The sequence below is a fragment of the Perognathus longimembris genome, chromosome 4, assembly GCF_023159225.1.
Source record: "Perognathus longimembris pacificus isolate PPM17 chromosome 4, ASM2315922v1, whole genome shotgun sequence".
Lineage (NCBI taxonomy): Eukaryota > Metazoa > Chordata > Mammalia > Rodentia > Heteromyidae > Perognathus > Perognathus longimembris.
The window spans coordinates 18,435,723-18,457,113 of NC_063164.1; the positions used below are offsets into that span (position 1 = coordinate 18,435,723).

A 21,391-nucleotide genomic window follows, 5' to 3' on the forward strand; every position below is an offset into this window, starting at 1 on the left:
GCCTTGTACATGAAGCCCTGGGTTCGATTCCTCAGCACCACATATTTAGAAAATGGCCAGAAGTGGCGCTGTGGTTCAAATGACCGAATGCTAGCCTTGAGCATAAAGAAGCCAGGGACAGTGCTCAGGCCCTGACTTCAAGGCCCAGGACTGGCCAAAAAAAAAAAAAAAAAAAAAAAAAAAAAAAGAATATTACTGTGTGTTCCTTTCCTTTTATTATTTTTGTCTGTCCTCTTGCTTCTGTGTTTTCTTCTTTCCTTGCAGATAGGTTGTTTTTAATTACACCACCATCATAATGACTGTGACAATCAGCTTATCTAAAGTACATTTGCCCTTCCTATAAGGATATCAAAGTCAAACTTCAGTGACCTAATTGGAGAAAAGAATACAAAGACTGTTTACTCTTTGTTGCAACTAAAACAAAACTACATATTCATTTTTACTTTTAAAAGTCCCAACACAAAGACTTAGTATACACAATAGACATGGTCAAATGAAAAGTAGGTAAATTTGTGGTTATGGTAAACATTTTTTAATGTGAAAATGAATAATGTTATTTTCTCCTAGGCCATTAATAGAGTTTTCCACTCAAAATGTCTTATCTTGTATCCCTCTTCCAAGCTCATTGTCTGGAAGTGTCATAGAAATTTTCCAAAAGAGCTGCAGAGATAAAAGCTTCCTCTATTCATAACATACATGTGACAGAGTGTGTCATTTCTAAGCACAGCCCCATTATTCTCCAATATTAGATAAAGTTCATAAGTCTTGACACCTTCTGGAAGATATTCAAGTTACTCATGTCATTTAAATTGGTTCCCCCACACAAGAATTAAAACCGCTTTCCTTCACTCTTGTCCTTGTAGTGAAGTAATAGTAAAGTAACGTTTATTTGCGGCTTCCCTTTGATCTCTCTAAAAGATCTCATATTCGGTAATCAGATGTTCCGCTTCTGAAGAGCAGGTCTGAGTAAACAAAACTATACAAATAGAAGGTATGCACTCTTATGACTTTTAAGAGGAAAGGGGACATGAGTGAAGTGAGCCAGTGAGCCATGGACTCTACGGTCTCCCTCATAGGGAATAATTAGCACAGGTTTAGGCTAGTCACAGCAGAGGATCACAAGAGCCCAATAGCTATGCCCCTATGAACACATAAGATGATGCTAAGTGAAATGAACTCCATGTTATGGAAATGACTGTTATATCACTGTTGTAATTACTTTCAACATGTGCTGTGAAACCATAGCTTCTATTGTTGATGATCCTCTTGTATCCCCTTCCTGTGGTTGTACCTGCACTATCACTGTATCTAATCTGAGTACAGTGGAAAGCGTGTATACTGGTATTAGAACTAGGAAACTAAAAGGGAATACCAAAATCGAGAGATACAGGGTAAAAAGACAAACGACTACAAAAGCAATACTTGCAAAACTGTTTGGTGTAAATCAACCGAACAACTCATGGGGGGAAAGGGAAAGGGGGAGGGGGAGGGGGGAATGAGGGAGGAGGTAACAAACAGTACAAGAAATGTATCCAATGACTAATGTATGAAACTGTAACCTCTCTGTACATCAGTTTGACAATAAAAATTTTTTTTTTCTGTGAAATTCTTTTTTTTTTTTTTTTTTTTTTTTTTTTTTTTTTTTTTTTTGCCAGTCCTAGGCCGTGAACTGAGGGCCTGAGCACTGTCCCTGGCTTCTTTTTTGCTCAATGCTAGCATTCTGCCACTTGAGCCACAGCGCCACTTCTGGCCATTTTTTTTTTTTTTTTTTTTTTTTTTTTTGGCCAGTCCTGGGCCTTGGACTCAGGGCCTGAGCACTGTCCCTGGCTTCTTCCCGCTCAAGGCTAGCACTCTGCCACTTGAGCCACAGCGCCGCTTCTGGCCGTTTTCTGTATATGTGGTGCTGGGGAATCGAACCTAGGGCCTCGTGTATCCGAGGCAGGCACTCTTGCCACTAGGCTATATCCCCAGCCCGGCCATTTTCTGTATATGTGGTGCTGAGGAATCCAACCCAGGGCCTCATGTATACGAGGCAAGCACTCTTGCCACTAGGCCATATCCCCAGCCCCACTACAATAAAAATTTTTTTTAAAAAGAGAAAAGGGGAAATATAGCTTTCATTTTTTCTATGTTTCAACAACTTCAGATTAATAGAGGTGTCATCTTACATCTCAATATCACACTTCCAGGTAAAAAGCACAACTGCCCAGGATGAGTGATCATGTACTTTTTATAGCTCTGAACCTGTGTAGTATATTATATAAGATGGTCACTTTGAGTAATTATTAAAATAAAATATAATTTGAATCAAACAGCAGTAAAGTATTTAAAAGGAGCAAAACGCTAAAATAAATAATTTTCTCAAAAACACTCCAAAATTTTCTGGGTATTATTGTTTACCCAGTGGCTCAGGAAAGAAGTCAGGGATGTGTACTGATAAGTGACCTCTTTCTTTTCCCCCATCTTCTTCCTTAAGCTTTCCAGTGAACTGTGTGTCATCTGTAGTTTTATTAATAGTAACCAGTGCTTTAAGGAGTTATTTGATACTTAGGACAGTTTGTTAATAGTTTAAAATTTACAGTACATAAAAACCTCAGAGTGGTCAGGTGATGCTAAGATGGTTCACAGTTAAACTATTATTTTATTTCTTCATTTGCAGATTATTTCTCGTGTATTCTGGCTGCATTCTTGTGATGCTAATGTCACAAACCCCAAACTAGAAGATGCAATGAAGGAATTCTGCAGGCTTCCCCTTTCAGAGCGATCCCAGCAGTCTTACCTCATTGGACTCACCTTGTTGCATTACTTGGACATTTACAACTTCACCTACAAGGCAAGTTGCAGCTGGTGCTGGCTATATTGATACACATGATTTAAGACAAAAACATTAACCACAGTTGCATGGAATCAGATGCCATAAAGGATAAGACCAATTATGTAACTTTCAGAAGTATAGCATTATTATAGAGCCAAATGGGACCTCAATTAAAGACATTGCATATTTGCTTGTTTGTAAAATAGATATTTGACTGTCCATCAATTTAGGTAGACACTTACCAAGTACAACAAAAACAAATGGCCTCTGTCAGGGATTAGTAAAGCTGAAAATAACTCCACTCACACTTGAGCCACACCTCTGGCTTTTTGGTGGTTAACTGGAAATAAGAGTCTTAATTTTTCTGCTTGAACTGATTTTGAACTTCAATTCTTTTTTGGCCAGTCCTTGGGCTTGAACTCAGGACCTGGGTACTATCCCTGGCTTCTTTTTGCTCAAGGCTAGCACTCTATCACTTGAGCCATGGAGCCATTTCAAACTCTTTGTGTTTATATGGTACTGAGGAATCAGACTCAGGACATCATGCATGCCAGGCAAGCACTCTACCACTAAGACACATTCCCAGCCCTGAACTTCAATTCTTAGATCTCAAGTCTTTTGAGTAGTTAAGATTACAGGTGGGAGGCACCAGTGATCAACTTATATGTGTGTGTGTGTGTGTGTGTGTGTGTGTGTGTATGCATGTATGTATGTATATATTTATGCCAAAGTAGTTACTATGTCCATCACTAAAGACATTTACTATTTCTCTCTATTAGAAACATTTTAAATCTTCTTTGTAAAATATTTTGAAGTACTCAAGTTACTACCATCAGCCATAACTATTCCATCACACTATAGAACATTAGGTGTTATCCTCCTAGCCAACTGTAGCCCTTTCTCTATCCACTTTTCCCTCATGCCCCTTCAAGACCTGACAATTACTATCTGTTCTCTACTTTCAGAAGATTCACTTTTTAATTTCCACATGTAAGTGAGACTATATGTGTCATGTTATCTTCCCATGCCTGATTTTATTTTACTTAATATAATGTCCTTCAATTGCATCCACACTTCCACAAAAGAGAAAATTTAATTCTTTTTTTTTTTTTTTTTTTGGCCAGTCCTGGGGCTTGGACTCAGGGCCTGAGCACTGTCCCTGGCTTCTTTTTGTTCAAGGCTAGCACTCTGCCACTTGAGCCACAGCGCTGCTTCTGGCCGTTTTCTGTATATGTGGTGCTGGGGAATTGAACCCAGGGCCTCATGTATACAAGGCAAGCACTCTTGCCACTAGGCCATATCCCCAGCCCCAGAATTTAATTCTTTTTATGAGTGAATAGTATTCCATTGTATGTCTGTGCCACATCTTCTTTCTCTATTCTTCAGGCACTTAGGTTGCCTGTGTGCCTTGGATCTTATGATCATTGCTGCAATACATGCATGTGTACGTGGCTCTTTGATGTTGATTTCATTTTCTTTGTATTTATAATCATTAATGGGATTTCTGGATCATAGGCCAATTCAGAAAACTCCATACTGTTTTCTCTAATGGGTCTACTAGTTAACATTTCTACTAGCAATTTATAAGACTTCTTCTTTCTGTTTTTGCCGACGTTTATGTTTTTTAATGAGAACATTATAACTGATGATAAGTGATGGTAAACATTTTTCATGCTTGGTCATTTGCACATTTTCTTTTGAGAAATACCCATTCAGGTCTTTGCCCATTTATTAGGAATTTTTCATCCTCCAATTCAATGATTTTTAAAATAAATACATACATTTGTGCAACTATTACCACAATATAATTGTGGAACATTTCTCACTCCAAAAAGGATCTCTCTTATTATTAGAAGTTATCTCTAACTTCTAACCCAGGTTACCTCTCCTTTTATCTCTATATATTTAACATTTTCAGATATTTGATATAAATTTGATTGAGTACATAATATGTGGTCCTTGTGTTTGGCTTATTGCACTTAGCATAATGTTGGTGAAATTTCTACATGTTGTAATGTATGTCAGCATCACATTTTTTATTGCAAATCATGTTGATTTAACGGAAATACATGTTGTTTATCCATTCACCTAGGTTGTCTATTTTTTGGCTTTTGTTATAAATGTTTACATACACATTTTTGTGTGAGCCTATGATTTCACTACTCTTGGATAAATACCTGGAAATGGAATTGCCAAGTTGTCTGGTAAATTTATGCCTAATTATGTCATTTAATATTCAAAGGCTGTGCCTTTTTACATTCTTCTCTGCAATGCATGAGGGTTCCAGTTTTTCCACACAAATCATTTCTTTTTCTTCTGTTTCCATTAGGTGTTCTTCCCTAGGAAAGATCAAAAGCCAGTAGAAAAGATGATAGAACTCTTCATGAGGCTGAAAGAAATCCTCAGTCGGGTGGCTTCTGGCACACATCCTCTGTTGGACAAAATGAAATCTCTGAAACAAATACACCTGCCCAGAAGTGTTCCATTAACCCAGGTAGAAAAGTCATCCCATAATATTTCCACTGAAAAATTCCTTCTTTCATACTAACTTTGATTTAAGATCATGTATGACAAATTCAGCTACCAATCTAGCACACTGGGGAAAATAAATCCGGTGGAAGAAAACACTCCTAGTCTGAGAATGGTTCTTGCCACTTAAATTGGTAAAACTTATCGTTATACATTTATCTACAATGGAGATGCACATTTCAAAGGAATGTGGGAACTAATGTTATTGTAGGCATTACCTTTTCTATTTTGTTGTCTGTATGTCATAGAACAGTAATATTGCTTGGATTTTTGTCTCTCAGGAAATGTACAGAAGCAATCGTATGAGCAACCCCCAAGGATCCTTCAGTACCATCTCGCAAGCATTGTGCTCTCAGGGGATTACTACTGACTATTTAACTTCCATGTTGCCCTCTTCCCAGAAACCAAAAGGCAACCATACCAAGGATTTTTTGACTTACAAACTAACTAAAGAGCAAATTGCTTCCAAGTATGGAATTCCCTTACATGCCAGTAAGTGTACTGCAAAATAAGCATGATAATTATTCATAATGACAATTAAGAACATTATTGAGTCTGTCTCCATCTTTCATTATAAGTGATGTATTAATTTCCCCCAAGAATAAAAATAGAAAACACTTAGATGGTACTTAGCATAGAGAAGCATGTTCTGTGTATTAATGTGTGCATATCTCACAGTGGCCCTGGAAGATACCGCCTTAGTCCATTTAAGTAGAGGGTAAAGAGGAACACAAGAGCTAAGTAGCTGGCTGACATCTCTCAGCTTTATTACATTATTGTTTGGACTTCTACAAAGCTGATCTTTTAAGTTACAACACTGGACAATCACAAATCACTTAATAGTAGGGATATATTCTGAGAGATGCTTTGTTAGAAGATTTCCTACTTGTGTGAGTAACATAGGATAAACCATACCAACCCTAAGGTGGACACAATACCTCTAGACAATTTAATCTTACAGGAACACTGTCTATAGGTTGTCCACCATCGACAAAATATTTTTATACAGCACTTGTCTGAACCTAGCATTTGTTAGTCATAACAATGCCTTCCTTACCAGTAGATAATACAAAACCTTGCTTTAAATTTATCTGAGTCAATATTTGTAGCATTAGAAATTGTGATTCCATATGGTAGAGCTGCCCAAATGCTATGAAGCTATAAACATTTAGAGGCACATCACGATGTTTACTTGATCTATAAACTTTGAGATGCAAAATGTGATCAGTGGAGCTCTTCCAAATAATATATGAATGCTTAGTATAGCAATTGGACTGACTCATTCATTTCCTTTTATTGATTCAACAAACATTTATTGAATCGCTCTTATGTATTTGGTAGTATCCCAGTAGTAAATTTTTGTATATTTTTACAAAATTAAAGGTTGGCGAGATGGATTTTTTGGAAGCAATTCTGAAATGCAATTTTCAATCTTTATGATTCCTCATGGCAAAATGCTACCATTTGTTCTGGGATTTCTTATTTGGGTTAAACTTTCTCACCTAAAAATATTTGCTACTATGCTTTGCTACTGTACTTTCCTCAATATTGGATGCCTAACATTTGTTAATATAGGTAGTGCTAATGCATATATTTTGAGGTATAATAATAATAATCTGTCAGTTTACTGTAAGGGAGTGGAGTTCAAATGTATTTCAACTGTAGATTTGAAAGTAGATTAGAAAGTAACTGACATCACTCAGCTTTTTTTTTGCTTTCTTTTTAAGTAATGTGTGATAATTTTGAATATTGATTGACTTATTTAATAATTTTTTCATTTTTCATTTTTACTTCCAGCACCATTTTGCTTTTCCCTTTACAAAGACGTCATCAACATGCCTGCTGGACCTGTTATTTGGGCTTTCTTGAAACCAATGTTGCTGGGAAAGATTTTATATGCACCATATAATCCAGCTACAAAGGCTATAATGGAAAAGGTTTGACTATTTTAACTTGATGTTTCTATGTTGAATATTAATTTGCTTTTTTAAAATAGTGAATAACATCTAACTTTATTTTAGCTACCTCTTATTTCTTTGTATCTTACCCACTCTTACTGTTATCTTTGAATTTCTGAAACTATTAACCACGAATTTTCAGCTTGATCTTGCATATGTATAAGCAATATAGTTTGGATTGAATGGTTGCCCTTTGAAGATAAATGAACCATGTTGACATCTGGGAATGAATTTTAGTTGAATAAAGGCCTAAAAACTTTTCAATTCATTACAAAAAGGCAGAACATTTTTAACTGGTAGCTAGCTAATTGCACAAGTAAGAGTATTTAGTTATCATAACTGGTTTGCATAAGAACAATCATTAAAATATAAGTTACCATTTCTGTATTTGCATGTATACCTTAGTATTTCATTCAATTCTCAGTTGTTGGGCATTGATTTTGTTTTAATACATTTATTAATGTAAATGGTAACATTACCACTGCTGTATACCATGCTAAGTATTATAGACCATATAGTGGCATAGTGCTTGTTTGTTTTTCCAATGAAATGAATGTGTACGATTCAGGGATTGATAGATACTGTATTTCACTTTAACTACTGTTGTCAGGATAGTTTCCTGAAAAGGCCATGATATGTCTGTTTTCACCAGTGACACACAGAATATACTTGAACCAGAATGTTCTTTACTGGTAAAGTGTATCTTTGGTAATAATGAAAACTTTGTGAAATACCCAGAAGATTCACTTTCATTTTGGCTATAAATTTACTCTGGATATCAGACAAGCCTAATACTTCCCAAAGTTTTGTAAGATTTGACCTTCATAAAGTCTATCATGTAAAACTTTTGACCATGTAGGAAATCTCTGAATATATATATATGTATATATATACACATATATACATGCATATGTATACATATATATTTACTATCTTTAAGACTTGTTTTTGAAGTTATGTAACAAAACAATTTTACATGTAATTTTGAAATATAGAAAAATGTTAATTATCTTTTATTTATTTTTTAAGTCTAATGCAACTCTAAGGCAGCTGGCAGAACTAAGAGAAAAATCTCAAGAGTGGGTAGATAAGTCGCCAATCCTCTTTAATTCCTTCCACCTGTTAAACCAAGCAATTCCAATGCTCCAGGTATGAGATGGTTCTGTTACTTGCTTTAGTTGGAAATAATTCTTTGAGATTTTAATCGCCTTTATTATGTGAAGGTAGCAACTTAACATCCATATTCAATAGATTATAATTACTTCTCTGGAAATGGAGGTCCATCTAAGACAGGATAACAAATCTGTCATTCACATTCAAAATTGCCCTCCCCTCTTCTGTATCATCTCCTTTGTCTGTAACTGAGATAGGCTTAGCTTATCTATTTCTCTTCTTTTTATAGTATTGCTCTCTTTTTTTTTTTTTTTTTTTTTGGCCAGTCCTGGGCCTTGGACTCAGGGCCTGAGCACTGTCCCTGGCTTCTTCCCGCTCAAGGCTAGCACTCCGCCACTTGAGCCACAGCGCCGCTTCTGGCCGTTTTCTGTATATGTGGTGCTGGGGAATCGAACCTAGGGCCTCGTGTATCCGAGGCAGGCACTCTTGCCACTAGGCTATATCTCCAGCCCCAGTATTGCTCTCTTAACTGGAATGTCTAGAATGGTAATAGTCTGGAATAAAGATTAAGTGCACATAACATAGATGTTACTAAATTCCAAATTTGTTCCCATATATTGTACATACACTGATTACATTTATTGTACTCATGAAGCAGTGACATAAGACCCTTTAATTCAAAGTCATGTAGGGAAACAAAGATTTTTTTTCGTTGTTGTTATTTTGTTTTGTTTTTTGCCAGGTCTAGGGCTTGAACTCAGGCCTGAGTACTTCCTTTTTGCTCAAGGCTAGCACTCTACCACTTGAGCCACACAATACTCACTTCCAGCTTTTTTGTGTGTATGCGGTCAAACCAAGGGCTTCATGCGTACTAGACAAGCACCAAGCCACATTCCCAGCCCCAAGCAAAGGTTTTTATACCCAGATAAAATGTACTCACTGTCTTATGTATGAAACAGTAACTCCTCTGTACATCACTTTAACAATAAAGAAATGAAAAAAAATAAAGAAAATGCCCTAATAAACTGTCACTTAAAAAACCTCAATGAAGCTTCAGGTTCACTTTGTGTAAATTAAAGTTTTAATATTTCAACTCTAGAAAAAAGGACATTGCTAAATCAGCATAATTTGCAATTCTTAAAAGATGAAGGCTTTTCTAAAGATATTGAAAATCATGTAAGGAAAAGTTCCAATCACAAACAAAGCTTTTGACCTAAGATCAAATGGCAGAGCTTGCCTAGTCAACAAGTAGAGAAAAAAATAGGTAAGAATGACCATAGGAGAAGAGATTAAAGAAGAAGTGGTTTGCATGGCAAAGAGAAGACTTTGGTAAACTGATGAAGCAATAGAATAGATTTTACAAAAGAAAAAAATTTAAAAAAAACCTATTTTTCTTATTTATGATAGAAAGCTAAACATAGCATGAATGATTTGTGTCATATAATTTTGTCAGGATACTTATACTCAAAAGCTGCTTTCCTCAGTCTTTGTTTTGGTTAACAAGTACTACATGGTTCTAAAGGTAATCTGGATTTTATAAAATGACAAGATAAATATAAAAATAAGATACTTAATAGATTTAATACATATAAGATAAAGTAAACATCTTATCAGACATCTTTCCCATACTTTGCTATTTGGTTTTTGACTTGAAGTTTAAGATGCTCATTTTAAGTGGCTTTTCCCAGTGACTCTGATAACAAAGATTTCTTGATAAAACATTATTAATATAAAAATTGCACTAAATGGAAGATTGATATTTTCTCCTAGAGTCATTTTTTTCTGTGAAGAGGCAACATATACACACAGTGTTTTATTAGGAAATTTTTGTTAGCTAAAATGGAGAATTAACAAAAATATTTATTCCATACATAATAATCCCAAAGTTCAGTAATGAGAATCTCTGTGGCCATGTTCACAGAGTGATACAGGGTTTAACTTCAGGCATTTGGCTCAGACATGTAGATATCTACATATCTACATATGGCTCAGAAGTAGAATACATGCTTAGTATACACTAGGCCTCAGGTTCAAATCAAACAAACAAATAGTAATACACTTTTTCAAGATGTAATTATAAGACATGTGAGAAACTCAAGTTAAACTCTTGCCTGATAGTGGCCAGAAGAGAGTAAAAAAACCCAGCAGGAGTAGAAGTTCTGTCCTCTAGTTTTGGAAATAACAATATAAAGCTTTTATATTTCAAATCAACTATCTTCCTTCCTCTCTCTCTCTCTCTCTTTCTCTCTCTTTCTTTCTTTCTTCCTTCCTTTCTTTCTTTCTTTCTCCTTCCTTCCTTCCTTCCTTCCTTCCTTCCTTCCTTCCTTCCTTCCTTCCTTCCTTCCTTCCTTCCTTCCTTCCTTCCTTTCTTTCTTTCTTTCTTTCTTTCTTTCTTTCTTTCTTTCTTTCTTTCTTTCTTTCTTTCTTTCATTTATTTATTTTGTTGGTCATGGTGCTTGAACCTAGGACCTGGGTGCTGTCCCTGAGCTCTTTTGCTCAAGTGCTCTTCCACGTTGAGCCACAGCTCTACTTCTGGTTTCCTGGTGGCTAATTGGAGATAAAAGTTCCACAGACGTTCCTGCTCAGGCTGTCTTTGAACTGTGATCCTCAGATTTCAGCCTTCTGAGTAACTAGGAATACAGGCATGATCCACTGGCGCATGGCTGCAATTATTATTTTTTAACTTTTCATGAATTTAGGAAGCAATTTAAAGTCTCATCATTAATTCATTTCTCCATCTCTGTAGAGTTGCACTTTTTAGAGTTCAGAAAATATTGAAATAAAGCACAGTGTTTCAATGCTGAGTCATTATTTACCTTGCTCTTACAGAAAGGTAAGGAATTGTGAGAGCTGGGTGGTGTGTGCTAAAAGCCTGAGAGCTGAGAAGTAGTAACTGAAATACAGACCAATCATGATGACAGATTCCTTGTGGATATCGTGATTGTTCAGACTTATTTTGATTTGCTTCAGGAATACAAAATTCAACCATGAACCACATTAGTTATAAAATATGTTAAGAAATTAAAAAATGTACTACCTATGAAGAAAATGACTGTTAGATTGAATATGATTTTCTAATGTTGATAACAATGGTCATCTCTGGCCACTTTTAGTGATATAACCAATGCATAATCATGGGAAAACAAATACATGGTCTTTCAAGGCATTATCTGCCGCCACCTCCCTCTTTCTCTTTCTGCAGAGCCTGGCAAGGTAATGTGATGATAATGCCCAGTGGTGGTTACTTGGTTTTACTGTGAGATTTTTGGAGGTGTTTTTTTTGTTTTGTTTTGTTTTGGCAGTTTTTTAAACTCCTTTCTTTTCTTTTTGTTTCTTTCTTTTCTTTCCCCCTCCCTCCCTCCCTCCCTCCCTCCCTCCCTCCCTCCCTCCTACCTCTCTCCCTCCCTCCCTTCCTTCCTTCCTTCCTTCCTTCCTTCCTTCCTTCCTTCCTTCCTTCCTTCCTTCCTTCCTTTCTTCCTTCCTTCCTTTCTTCCTTCCTTCCTTCCCTTCCTTCCTTCCTTTTTGTCTTTTTGTGCCAGTCCTGGGGCTTGAACTCAGGGCCTGGGCACTATTCCTGGCTTCTTTCTACCACTTGAGCCATGGAACCATTTCAAGCTCTTTCTGTGTATGTGGAGAGCAATCAAACCTAGGCTTTATGCATGCAAGGCAAGCACTCTACCACTAAGCCACATTCCCAGCCCCTGGAGTTTAGTTTTTTTGAATACAATGATTAAACATGTTTTCTCTTTTTTTGAAACTGATTTATATTAAATATTTTTTAGAATACTCTAAGGAACCCTTTTGTACAAGTTTTTGTGAAATTCTCTGTGGGACTTGATGCTGTTGAACTACTGAAGCAGATAGATGATCTTGGTAAGTTTGGCTGAACAATCCCCTTACTCATTGTCATGTCAGAAGTGTGACAAACATTGTCTCATGTGATGACAACTATCCTTTTCTTCTGTATTTAGCTTTTGATTAGTTAGTGGAAGATATGCGTGGCCTGTGTATATTGTTTGTCTTCTCCAGATACTTCTTCCAGATAGTAGTGATTATTTGAACACTCATCTGCCTTTAGTTTCAATACTGCAGTATACTACGTGTACATTCAGCTTTTATTTCAATCAAAAGTAGGTGTATGGAAGTAATGAGCACCTTTATCTTGTTTGGGGCTTTTATTTCTTGGTAAATTGATGCAAAGCACACCCTTACCGATACAGGAAGAAGGAATGATTTGTTTCAGATTACATTTTATCTCCATTTAGCTCAGTATCACGTAACTAATTCAAAGTATAAGTTGAGAGGTTTAGAATTAGCAAAAAGATGTCAGGGCTCAAAAGAAAATAAAATCAGTATTCAAGGTTGGGTTTTCCTCTCATGGCCATTTAAAAGGAACAGGCTGCAAAGGATCAAAGGAAACTATGTGAACTTATGCATTCCCTCTGCCACATCCCCACCTTCAACCCAGAAGATGCAAGACATCTAATTCAGGCTGTGTCTGATTCACTGTTGCCATGCAACCATGGGTGTGAGGAAGAGACCAAGAGCATCAGAATCTGGCAGTTGCCCAGACAATGCCCCACTCTTCTCCCTGGCACTGCTGGGACACAAATGACTTAGGAGTATACCAGGGGAAAGGAATTATGCTCATGTTTCTACATATTTCTAGCGTCTGTAAATGTATGGATTTTATGAACGTCGATTCCATTTGATTACAGATATTAGAGGATTTATTCATGTAAAATATCATTTGGATAAACATTTTGATAACAACATCAAGAATAAACTACCAAGTTCTTATATAAATTTTATCATTCTTTACTTTCGAAATAGGAGATAAAGTTTAAATGTAATATAAAGGTAAAATAAACATAGCAATGAGCCTAGCATGTTTGAAGCCCTAGGTTTGGTCTCAAAAATGGGATAAATAAATTATATATATACATACATTTACATATGTATACATATGTATGTATACATTCATATATATATAACATGTATATATGAAACTGTTCATGATTGAAATATATTGATAAACTTGCTCTGTATAATTACATATATAACTAGCATCAATTTTTGGACTATTGGCTGCCCAGACATTTTGATTCTTCCTATCGGGCTTTCTAAGGAAAACTTCATATTATGTTGATTTCCATTGGCCTCTGGCGGCTACTATTCTGCCAAATTTTCCCCTCCCACCCCAATGTTTACATCAAGGAAAACTTTTCACTTTTATTTCAAGTGAGAAATGCATTTAAAAAGTTTCCCTCATGAGAAAATTCAGTCTCATTCTGAATAATGTAAGAGACATGTTTGGATTTGGGAGGTAAATTTGTGATATTTACAGCTTGCTCAGTATTCAGGATGATCAAGTTAGTAAATGTTTAATTAGCCAAATGATTTGGTAATGTGCAATTTGTATTTACTCTGTCTGGTTTGATTCTTCACCACATGGAAACATGAAATTGAAAAACAATCAAATCTTTTTTCTTCCAAAGTAACTACCTAAAGTTAAATTTTGATCATTTTTATCTAGATGAATATTAGATGCCAAGACATAATTATATTTATTTATATTCTATTTTATTCATTTTCTTATTTTTGTATGTATTTATTTAGAACACATCCCATGAGATTCAGTCTTGTGCATGCTAGGCAAACAGTCTACCACTGAGCTAGCTCCTCAGCCCATGTAGTTTTTTAATCAAGAGAATTAGAAAGTTGCAAGTATTATCATGTATGTGAAATGTTTCCTGGAACTACCTTAATGAGTAGAGGAGATGACATAATTCATTTCTTTAATACATTTGACTCGACATAGGTTTTTTTCTGTTTGTATCACTTTGTACTTGCATACTCTTTGTATAAATCAGGCATTTTTGTTTCATTTTAGTTTAGCTCCTATTTTGTGTACCAGTCCTAGGACTTGAACTGAAGGCCTCAAACTCTTGCTTGACTTTCTTGTACGTAACTCATTGTCTACCATGTGAGTCACACTTCCAGTGTAGGATTTCACTGGTTAATTAAAGATGGAGACACATATGAGCCCCCACATTTACTTATTTGGTTTTTTTGTTTAGCTATTTGTTTATTTATTTTGGAGATCAGATCTCTCTATGACTTTCTTGCAATAGATTTCTGAACCCTGAGATTGCAATAGGCATGTGACATCATGCTTGGATTTTACTTAAGCAAATGAAGCTATCATCCCTAGCTCATAGTCTTCTTCCTAACTAAATGTGAAGATTTTTTTTAGTGTGTTTAGTCCTTTGCTACTTAGATTATAGCACAACATACTCTTTTTGTGTGTGCTGCCAGTACTAGGGCTTGAACTCAGGACCTGGGTGCTATCCCTAAGCTATTTTACTTAAGGCTGGCACTCTACTACTTGAGCCCTAGCTGTACTTCCAGATTTTTGGTGGTTAATTAGAGATTAAGAGTCACACAGATTTTCCTGCCAAGGCTTGCTTCAAATAGCAATTCTCAGGTCTCAGGCTCTTAAGTAGGATTGCGAGCATCAGACACTGGTGTCTAGTGATGGACTTTTAAGTTGCCCTACTTCTTTCTTCAAACTTGGGTTTTACTGTATTTGTAACTAACTTAGGATTCTTCTCCATAAATATTTGCAAATTTTCCCTACATATAGAATATTGGGTATTTTTAAAGTAAATTCCATAGCATCTCGTTTAAAATCTAAATGAATGTTTAACAGCTTCCAAAATATATCACTTTTTGCCTGAGTATTGCTAGAATAAAGATTATAATATGTCCTCTTTTGCCCTTCTTTCTTAGACATTCTCAGGCTGACATTAGAGAACAACATTGACATCATCGATCAGCTTAATACATTATCTGCCCTGACAGTAAATATTTCTTCTTGTATACTGTATGACCGGATTCAGGGAGCCAACACAGTAGAGGAAATGGAGACAGAAGCAGCAAGTCTCTACAAAAGCAATGAACTCTTTGGAAGTGAGTGCTATTCTCTTCGGGTTTGAGCTTTTCTTTGCACTAAATTGGACCAAATGTTTTTCTTACTAATCCAGATGTCGTTCCCCTTTCTGATGTTCTTATAGATGAGAAACTTTCATGTAGTCATATTGTCTACCTATCTAGAACCCTCAACATGAGTCTAATTTCACTGATGCAGTTAAAATTAAGAATGAAAAGGATTACATGGTTAAAGGGTGAAGCTGAGTCCATCCTCATGATCAGTCAAGAATATTCATTTAAAACTAGGTTTTCTTGTAATCTTAACAAGTGGATTAGAGTGACATATTTCATCTAGCCACTTATCTTGAGATTCTATTTTTAAATTCCAAAATGGAAACTGTGAGGCTGATACCTCCTATTAACCATCGTTTCTATAAATCAGAAATCAGAACCTGCTATTGGGTTTCTAACTCAAATGACAATTTGGCTGCCTTTATGTGTGCCCTCTGCACAATGAATAATGTCACCCATAAAATAAGCTTTCTGCTGTTGTTGATGTTTTATTTTCAGGTGTTATTTTTAAGCTTCCTTCTAACAGAAGTTGGCACAGAGGCTATGACTCTGAAAATGTCTTTCTTCCTCCTGTCGTAAAATACACCATCCGCATGAGTCTGAAGACTGCCCAGACTACACGAAGCATAAGAAACAAGCTCTGGGCTCCGGGGCCACACAATTCTCCATCAAACAACCAGATCTATAGCAGGGCCTTCGTTTATTTACAAGACAGTATTGAACGAGCCATCATTGAGCTGCAAACAGGAAGGAACTCACAGGAAGTAGCTGTCCAGGTTCAAGCAATTCCTTATCCTTGCTTTATGAAAGACAAGTAAGTCAGACCTCTCATAATCCACTTCCCCTCCTTTTTTGTTTGTATGGGTACTGGGGCCTTGGGGCTTTCTCAGGGCCTGAGAGCTTTCCCTGGGTATTTTTGCTCTAGGCTCAAGCTCTACAACTTGAGCCATAGCTCCACTTCTGGGGTTTTTTTGTGTGATTAATTTGAGAAAAGAGTCTCACAGAGTCTCCTGTATGGTCTGCCTTTTCACTATGATCCTCAGATGTCTGCCTTGGAGCAGTTGAGATTACTGGCATGAGTCACTGGTGTCTGACTCTTGTAGCCCAAATGATCAACTATTTTGTGAGTGTATATTAATTGTACAAATGGTTTCACGGTGCTTATTCACACATGCCTGTATTACCCTGTATTGCTATAGACCCCTTCTATTACTTTGCCTTTACTACTTTTTAATAGCTTTCTGTGTTGCCTTGGGCTGAAACACAATGTGATTCATTCACTCTCCTCAGTCTCTCTCTGGCTCTTCCTTCTCGTCATCCCTCAAGACAGCCCCTTGATTACAGTCAACTCTTCTGAGAATGCACTTCTGTTCATTTCTTCAGACCTATGCATGAAAGGGAAAATATTCACCAAGCTTATTCCATACACATAGAAGCTAAAATAGTATATGTCTGAGTGTTTCTTTAAAGATTAAGTACAGTGCTCTGCTTCTGCATGGGAACATGATTACAAGGCTGACATGTACACATAAACTGTTATGTCCAAAATTCTTCCAAATATAGTATTGTTCTCACAAGTTAAATGGGATCAGGAATTGTCCATACTCTCCAAACAAAGCTGAAATCCGTAAGTATCTGCCATATATAGCAGATACTACATTGCTTCTTTTGATTATAAGTCCAGCATGCTCTGATTAATAGTACACCCTAAAATATACAATCTCTTGGAAGAAACATTACTGAAGACTCAGTATTAGTAATGAATGAGGGCCTTTGCCTAATTCTAAGGCCAGAAACAGCATCAAGGATGGACCTAGTCCAAGACAAAATTCATTCAACATATGTTCTATAAATGCCTAGTCCATGCCAATTTCCAAAGAATATGTACCTAAGCCTGTACCTAAGTACCAGTGTTCTCCATTGAACATCTCAGCTTTATTGTAGTGATGCATTTCTGCATGCTAAAGTGATAATGGATGGTAGTGACATCATGTTCTATTAATATTTACATTTTTCTTGGGTACCTTGGAGGAAATTCTTTAGCCTGGTGGATTCAACAGCAATGGCTTTGGGACTTTGCTTTTGTGGAGCCCAACATGCAAAATAGATGAATGTTGAGGTTCATTGGCAATGCCTGCTTTATCTTAGCCCATACCAGGGATGCTGTTGTCAAAAATATGACTCCCTGGATCACTAGCAGAGCATCCCGTAGGGAAGTTGTTTGCAAAGTAAATTTCCAGCCCTATCCAAAGAAAAATCAGACATTGATGAATGGGGTCCAGAAATCTGGCTTTTAATAAGCTTTTTAAGTGCTTCTGATGTTCAGTCAACCCAGAGAACTACTATACTTGAACTTTCAGGCATCCTGAGCTAGAGACACAAGAAGACCTTGGGGCCTGAGGAGATTGTCCTCTTGGTTTTCGTTCATTACCGAAGAAAAGACATTTCTTTACCATTTATGAAACATTTCCTTTTGAGAAAAAAACTAATTCTTGCCTGCATTTTAGATCAAATGTTTTAGACTTCCTTGTATTTCTTTCTGGGAAATTTATTTTAATAATAACTGTTAGTTTCCTAGGATCAGATACTGTAATTTTGAAATAAAGCTTTTAGTTAGAGAAACCAATCATCATTTCATTTTAAATTTGCCTTTTAGGAAAGGATTTAGTTTAGATGGAAGAGTTTTGAATGCTGCAATTTTTGCTAAATAATAAATATTTCCCCACACAGAATGTACTCAAACATAACCTAAACAATATGGGTGTGTGTGTGTTTGTGTGTGTGTGTGTGCGTGCACGCACGCGTGCCAGTACAGGGGCTGAAATTCAGGGTCTGGGCATGGTTCCTTATCTCTTTTGCTCAAGGCTAACACTTTACTACTTGAGCCAAAGCTCCACTTCTGGCTTTTTGGTGGTTAATTAGAAATAAGTGTCTCATGTTCTTTCCTACCAGGCTTGCTTTGAACTGTGATCCTCAGATCTCATCCCCCTGAGTAGCTAGGATTACAGCCTTGAGCCATTGGTGCCTGACTCAATATGGTAATTTTATCCAATAGTTGAGAACAGTTTTCACTTTTGTTACATGACAGTAAGAAAACGATGGACCCATTGTTAAGTCCACTTCCCACTTCATAGGTAATGAGGTAATATTAATGATCATTCTTGATTTCCAGCTGGGAGTATAATTTCAGTAAAAGTGGGAGTGAGTTCATTATATATTACAGTCTGCCAGAGTGACATTCATGTTAGTCACTGGATTCTTTTGTTTCTGTTTTTGTCTTGCAGCTTCCTAACCAGTGTCTCGTATTCTCTTCCAATTGTGCTCATGGTTGCCTGGGTGGTATTTATAGCTGCCTTTGTAAAAAAGCTTGTTTATGAGAAAGACCTTCGGCTTCATGAGGTATGTTGGGAATCTTTCCCTGTTATGAATAGGTCTTATTCAGAGAACAGTTAATTACTATGAGTTTCACCAACCTCAGAAAGCCTAGCCCATACCTTGTGGATTAGATAGATAAACATTTTATAAACCACAAAGGTAGCTTTATTTTGTTTGCTCAAAAGTGACACAAAAGCCATTTAACCAGCACTTCTGAAAAAGAAAATCTGAATAACTTTGAATAAAATGTGAGTACAAATTTAATCATGGGTAATTTTTACCTAAGAAAAATACCTATAGGATCTAACAAAGAAAGTTTAAGTGATAGAAATAATAACTATTAAGTCAGAAATTGTTGGCATGGTAACTGAGCAAGCTCAAATGTAGATATAGATATAACCAAAGATATAGGCCTGTGACTGATTTGAGCTTTCGAGAAAAACATTCTTTCTAGTATACTTTGTCCTCTTCAATTACCCTCTCCTTTCTTCCCCAGTGACTCCTAAGTTATGGAATCGAAGAATTTCATGTTATGCTAGTGATGAGGTTAATAATACAGTATCTACTGAAAGCAGGATCTAGAGTATGGAATATTATATTTTCTTGGGCATATACTTTATCATTAACCCCCAACCCAAAATATGTTACCTCTTTTAAGAATTTATGATAAAGCATTGTGTAGTTGTTAGGCTGTATCTGAATGGAAATTAATTTATCTGATGATCATGTAATGAGTCCGTTCTATGCTCATTTGTGGAGTAGGAAGGAAGTTGAAACATTTCAACACTAAGACACAATAATTATTCTAAGACAGACCTGGAAATCTGAAATAATGAGGTTAGAGTAATTTTAGTCACTGTGCACATTTCAGGCATATGTTGCCAGTGCTTCTAGGCAATTAATTATTTCTCTTTACAAGACATACATCACAGCTTCCTATTTTTGTTGCTTCAGTTTCAGGTTTGCAGAATTGTGCTCATTTTCCTTCTCTCTCTCTCTCTCTCTCTCTCTCTCTCTCTCTCTCTCTCTCTCTCTCTCTGTTGGTACTAGGGCTTGAATTCATGCTCTCATCTAGCTTTTGTGCTCAATGCTTGAGCTTTCCAACTTGGGACACACCTCTACTTTTTGTGTATTTCTGATTAACTGGAGATGAGCACCTCTTCGATTGGTCTCCTTTTCCTGACTTCAAACCAAGATTCTCAGATCTCAGCCTTCTGAACAGCTAGAATTGCAGGCGTGAACACTGGCAAAACTACAATTCTTGAATTTCTATTTGAAACTTGTTTCTGTCTTCATAGTGCATTTTAAAATTTCATTTAAAATTTGGTAAATACCATATCAAATAGTTTAAACCTGCTGTGTTCAGTATACTAAGCAATAGTTTACTAGTTGCAACCCCTACCTCATAACTCTCATAGAAACTGATTTGTGTTTTCTATTTCAAAATAAATATCTAAAATAAATATTTTAAGGTAAAGAGTATTAATTGTGACAGAAACCCTAGACATGGTATAGGACTGTATGTCTTTACACATATGTGTGTGCTATTCACATGCATATTTTGTGTTAGAAATAATTATATTTGTGTGAAGGTATGTATGCCACCAAAAGATATCAAAACCAGAATTAAGTTCTTCCCATTGAAAGGACATTATACTCCTTTCTGTATGAAAAGCACTGTAGTGGTAGGGACTAAACGCAGGTCCTCATACTTGCTAGACAGGTAGCTAGTTTTAATTTGGTAGCTTTATGCCTTCTTTGGGATATCATCTACTTTTAAATTTAACCCAGGTCAAAGTCACCTGGTAGAAAAATCACTGAGCTTGGAATCAAGGCATCAGACTTTGAGGCTTCCGTTTCTGTAGCTCAATACACTGAAGCCCAATCTCTTAAGCTCTTTGAATCATTTTATCTAGATTTCACCCAGATGACATTTTCAGAAACCAGTTACCTCAAAATAAAGGAAATACTTATTTTTCATTTTTACCAGTTATATTTTATTTTTTTTATAAGTCCTCCAAATTAGGATGCATTTGATGGGGTGTCTTATTTAATAGAGATTTTTTTTTCTTTCTTGGTAGCGTATAAAATAATGATGCATCTTAAAATCTGTGTGTCCCTAACCCAAAGACATGTGGTATATTTGTGAAGTGAGTTGGGAAAAGTGGTAGACACAGCATGAGTGGAATGACTCCAGTGTTTCTGCTTAGCATCTCTCCACTGCTTTTAGATCACATTTAACCCCTTCTCTTCGGTGCTAAAAAAGCTGAGCCATGGAGTGAATAGGTGGAACCTGATGATGACTATGGACCTAGTTAACATTAGATCTAGGACTTGAGCTTAATTATCTTGACTTGTAATTAGTTCTTTTTCTTATCATAGATAGATATGCTCAGTAGATAGACTTTTAAGAATTCTGAGGTTGAGAATAGGCAACCTCTTAAATTCCAGTGCCATCACATCACTTTTTTTTTTGGGGGGGGGGCAGTCCTGGGGCTTGGACAGGGCCTGAGCACTGTCCCTGGCTTCTTTGTGCTCAAGGCTAGCACTCTGCCACTTGAGCCACAGCGCCACTTCTGGCCGTTTTCTGTATATG

At 36.4% G+C, this 21,391-nt stretch overlaps 1 protein-coding gene across 1 annotated transcript in view; it reads left to right on the plus strand.

Moving 5' to 3' along the window:
- The window catches only part of Abca12 (ATP binding cassette subfamily A member 12), a 168,087-nt gene that overhangs the window by 97,333 nt on the left and 49,363 nt on the right, over nucleotides 1–21,391 (plus strand). Inside the window, exons 15-23 of the mRNA XM_048344174.1 lie at nucleotides 2,660–2,833; nucleotides 5,145–5,309; nucleotides 5,626–5,836; nucleotides 7,142–7,281; nucleotides 8,332–8,451; nucleotides 12,198–12,288; nucleotides 15,208–15,387; nucleotides 15,919–16,234; nucleotides 18,705–18,819. Of these exons, the coding sequence (XP_048200131.1) occupies nucleotides 2,660–2,833; nucleotides 5,145–5,309; nucleotides 5,626–5,836; nucleotides 7,142–7,281; nucleotides 8,332–8,451; nucleotides 12,198–12,288; nucleotides 15,208–15,387; nucleotides 15,919–16,234; nucleotides 18,705–18,819 (1,512 nt within the window). The remainder of the gene's footprint in view (nucleotides 1–2,659; nucleotides 2,834–5,144; nucleotides 5,310–5,625; nucleotides 5,837–7,141; nucleotides 7,282–8,331; nucleotides 8,452–12,197; nucleotides 12,289–15,207; nucleotides 15,388–15,918; nucleotides 16,235–18,704; nucleotides 18,820–21,391) is intronic.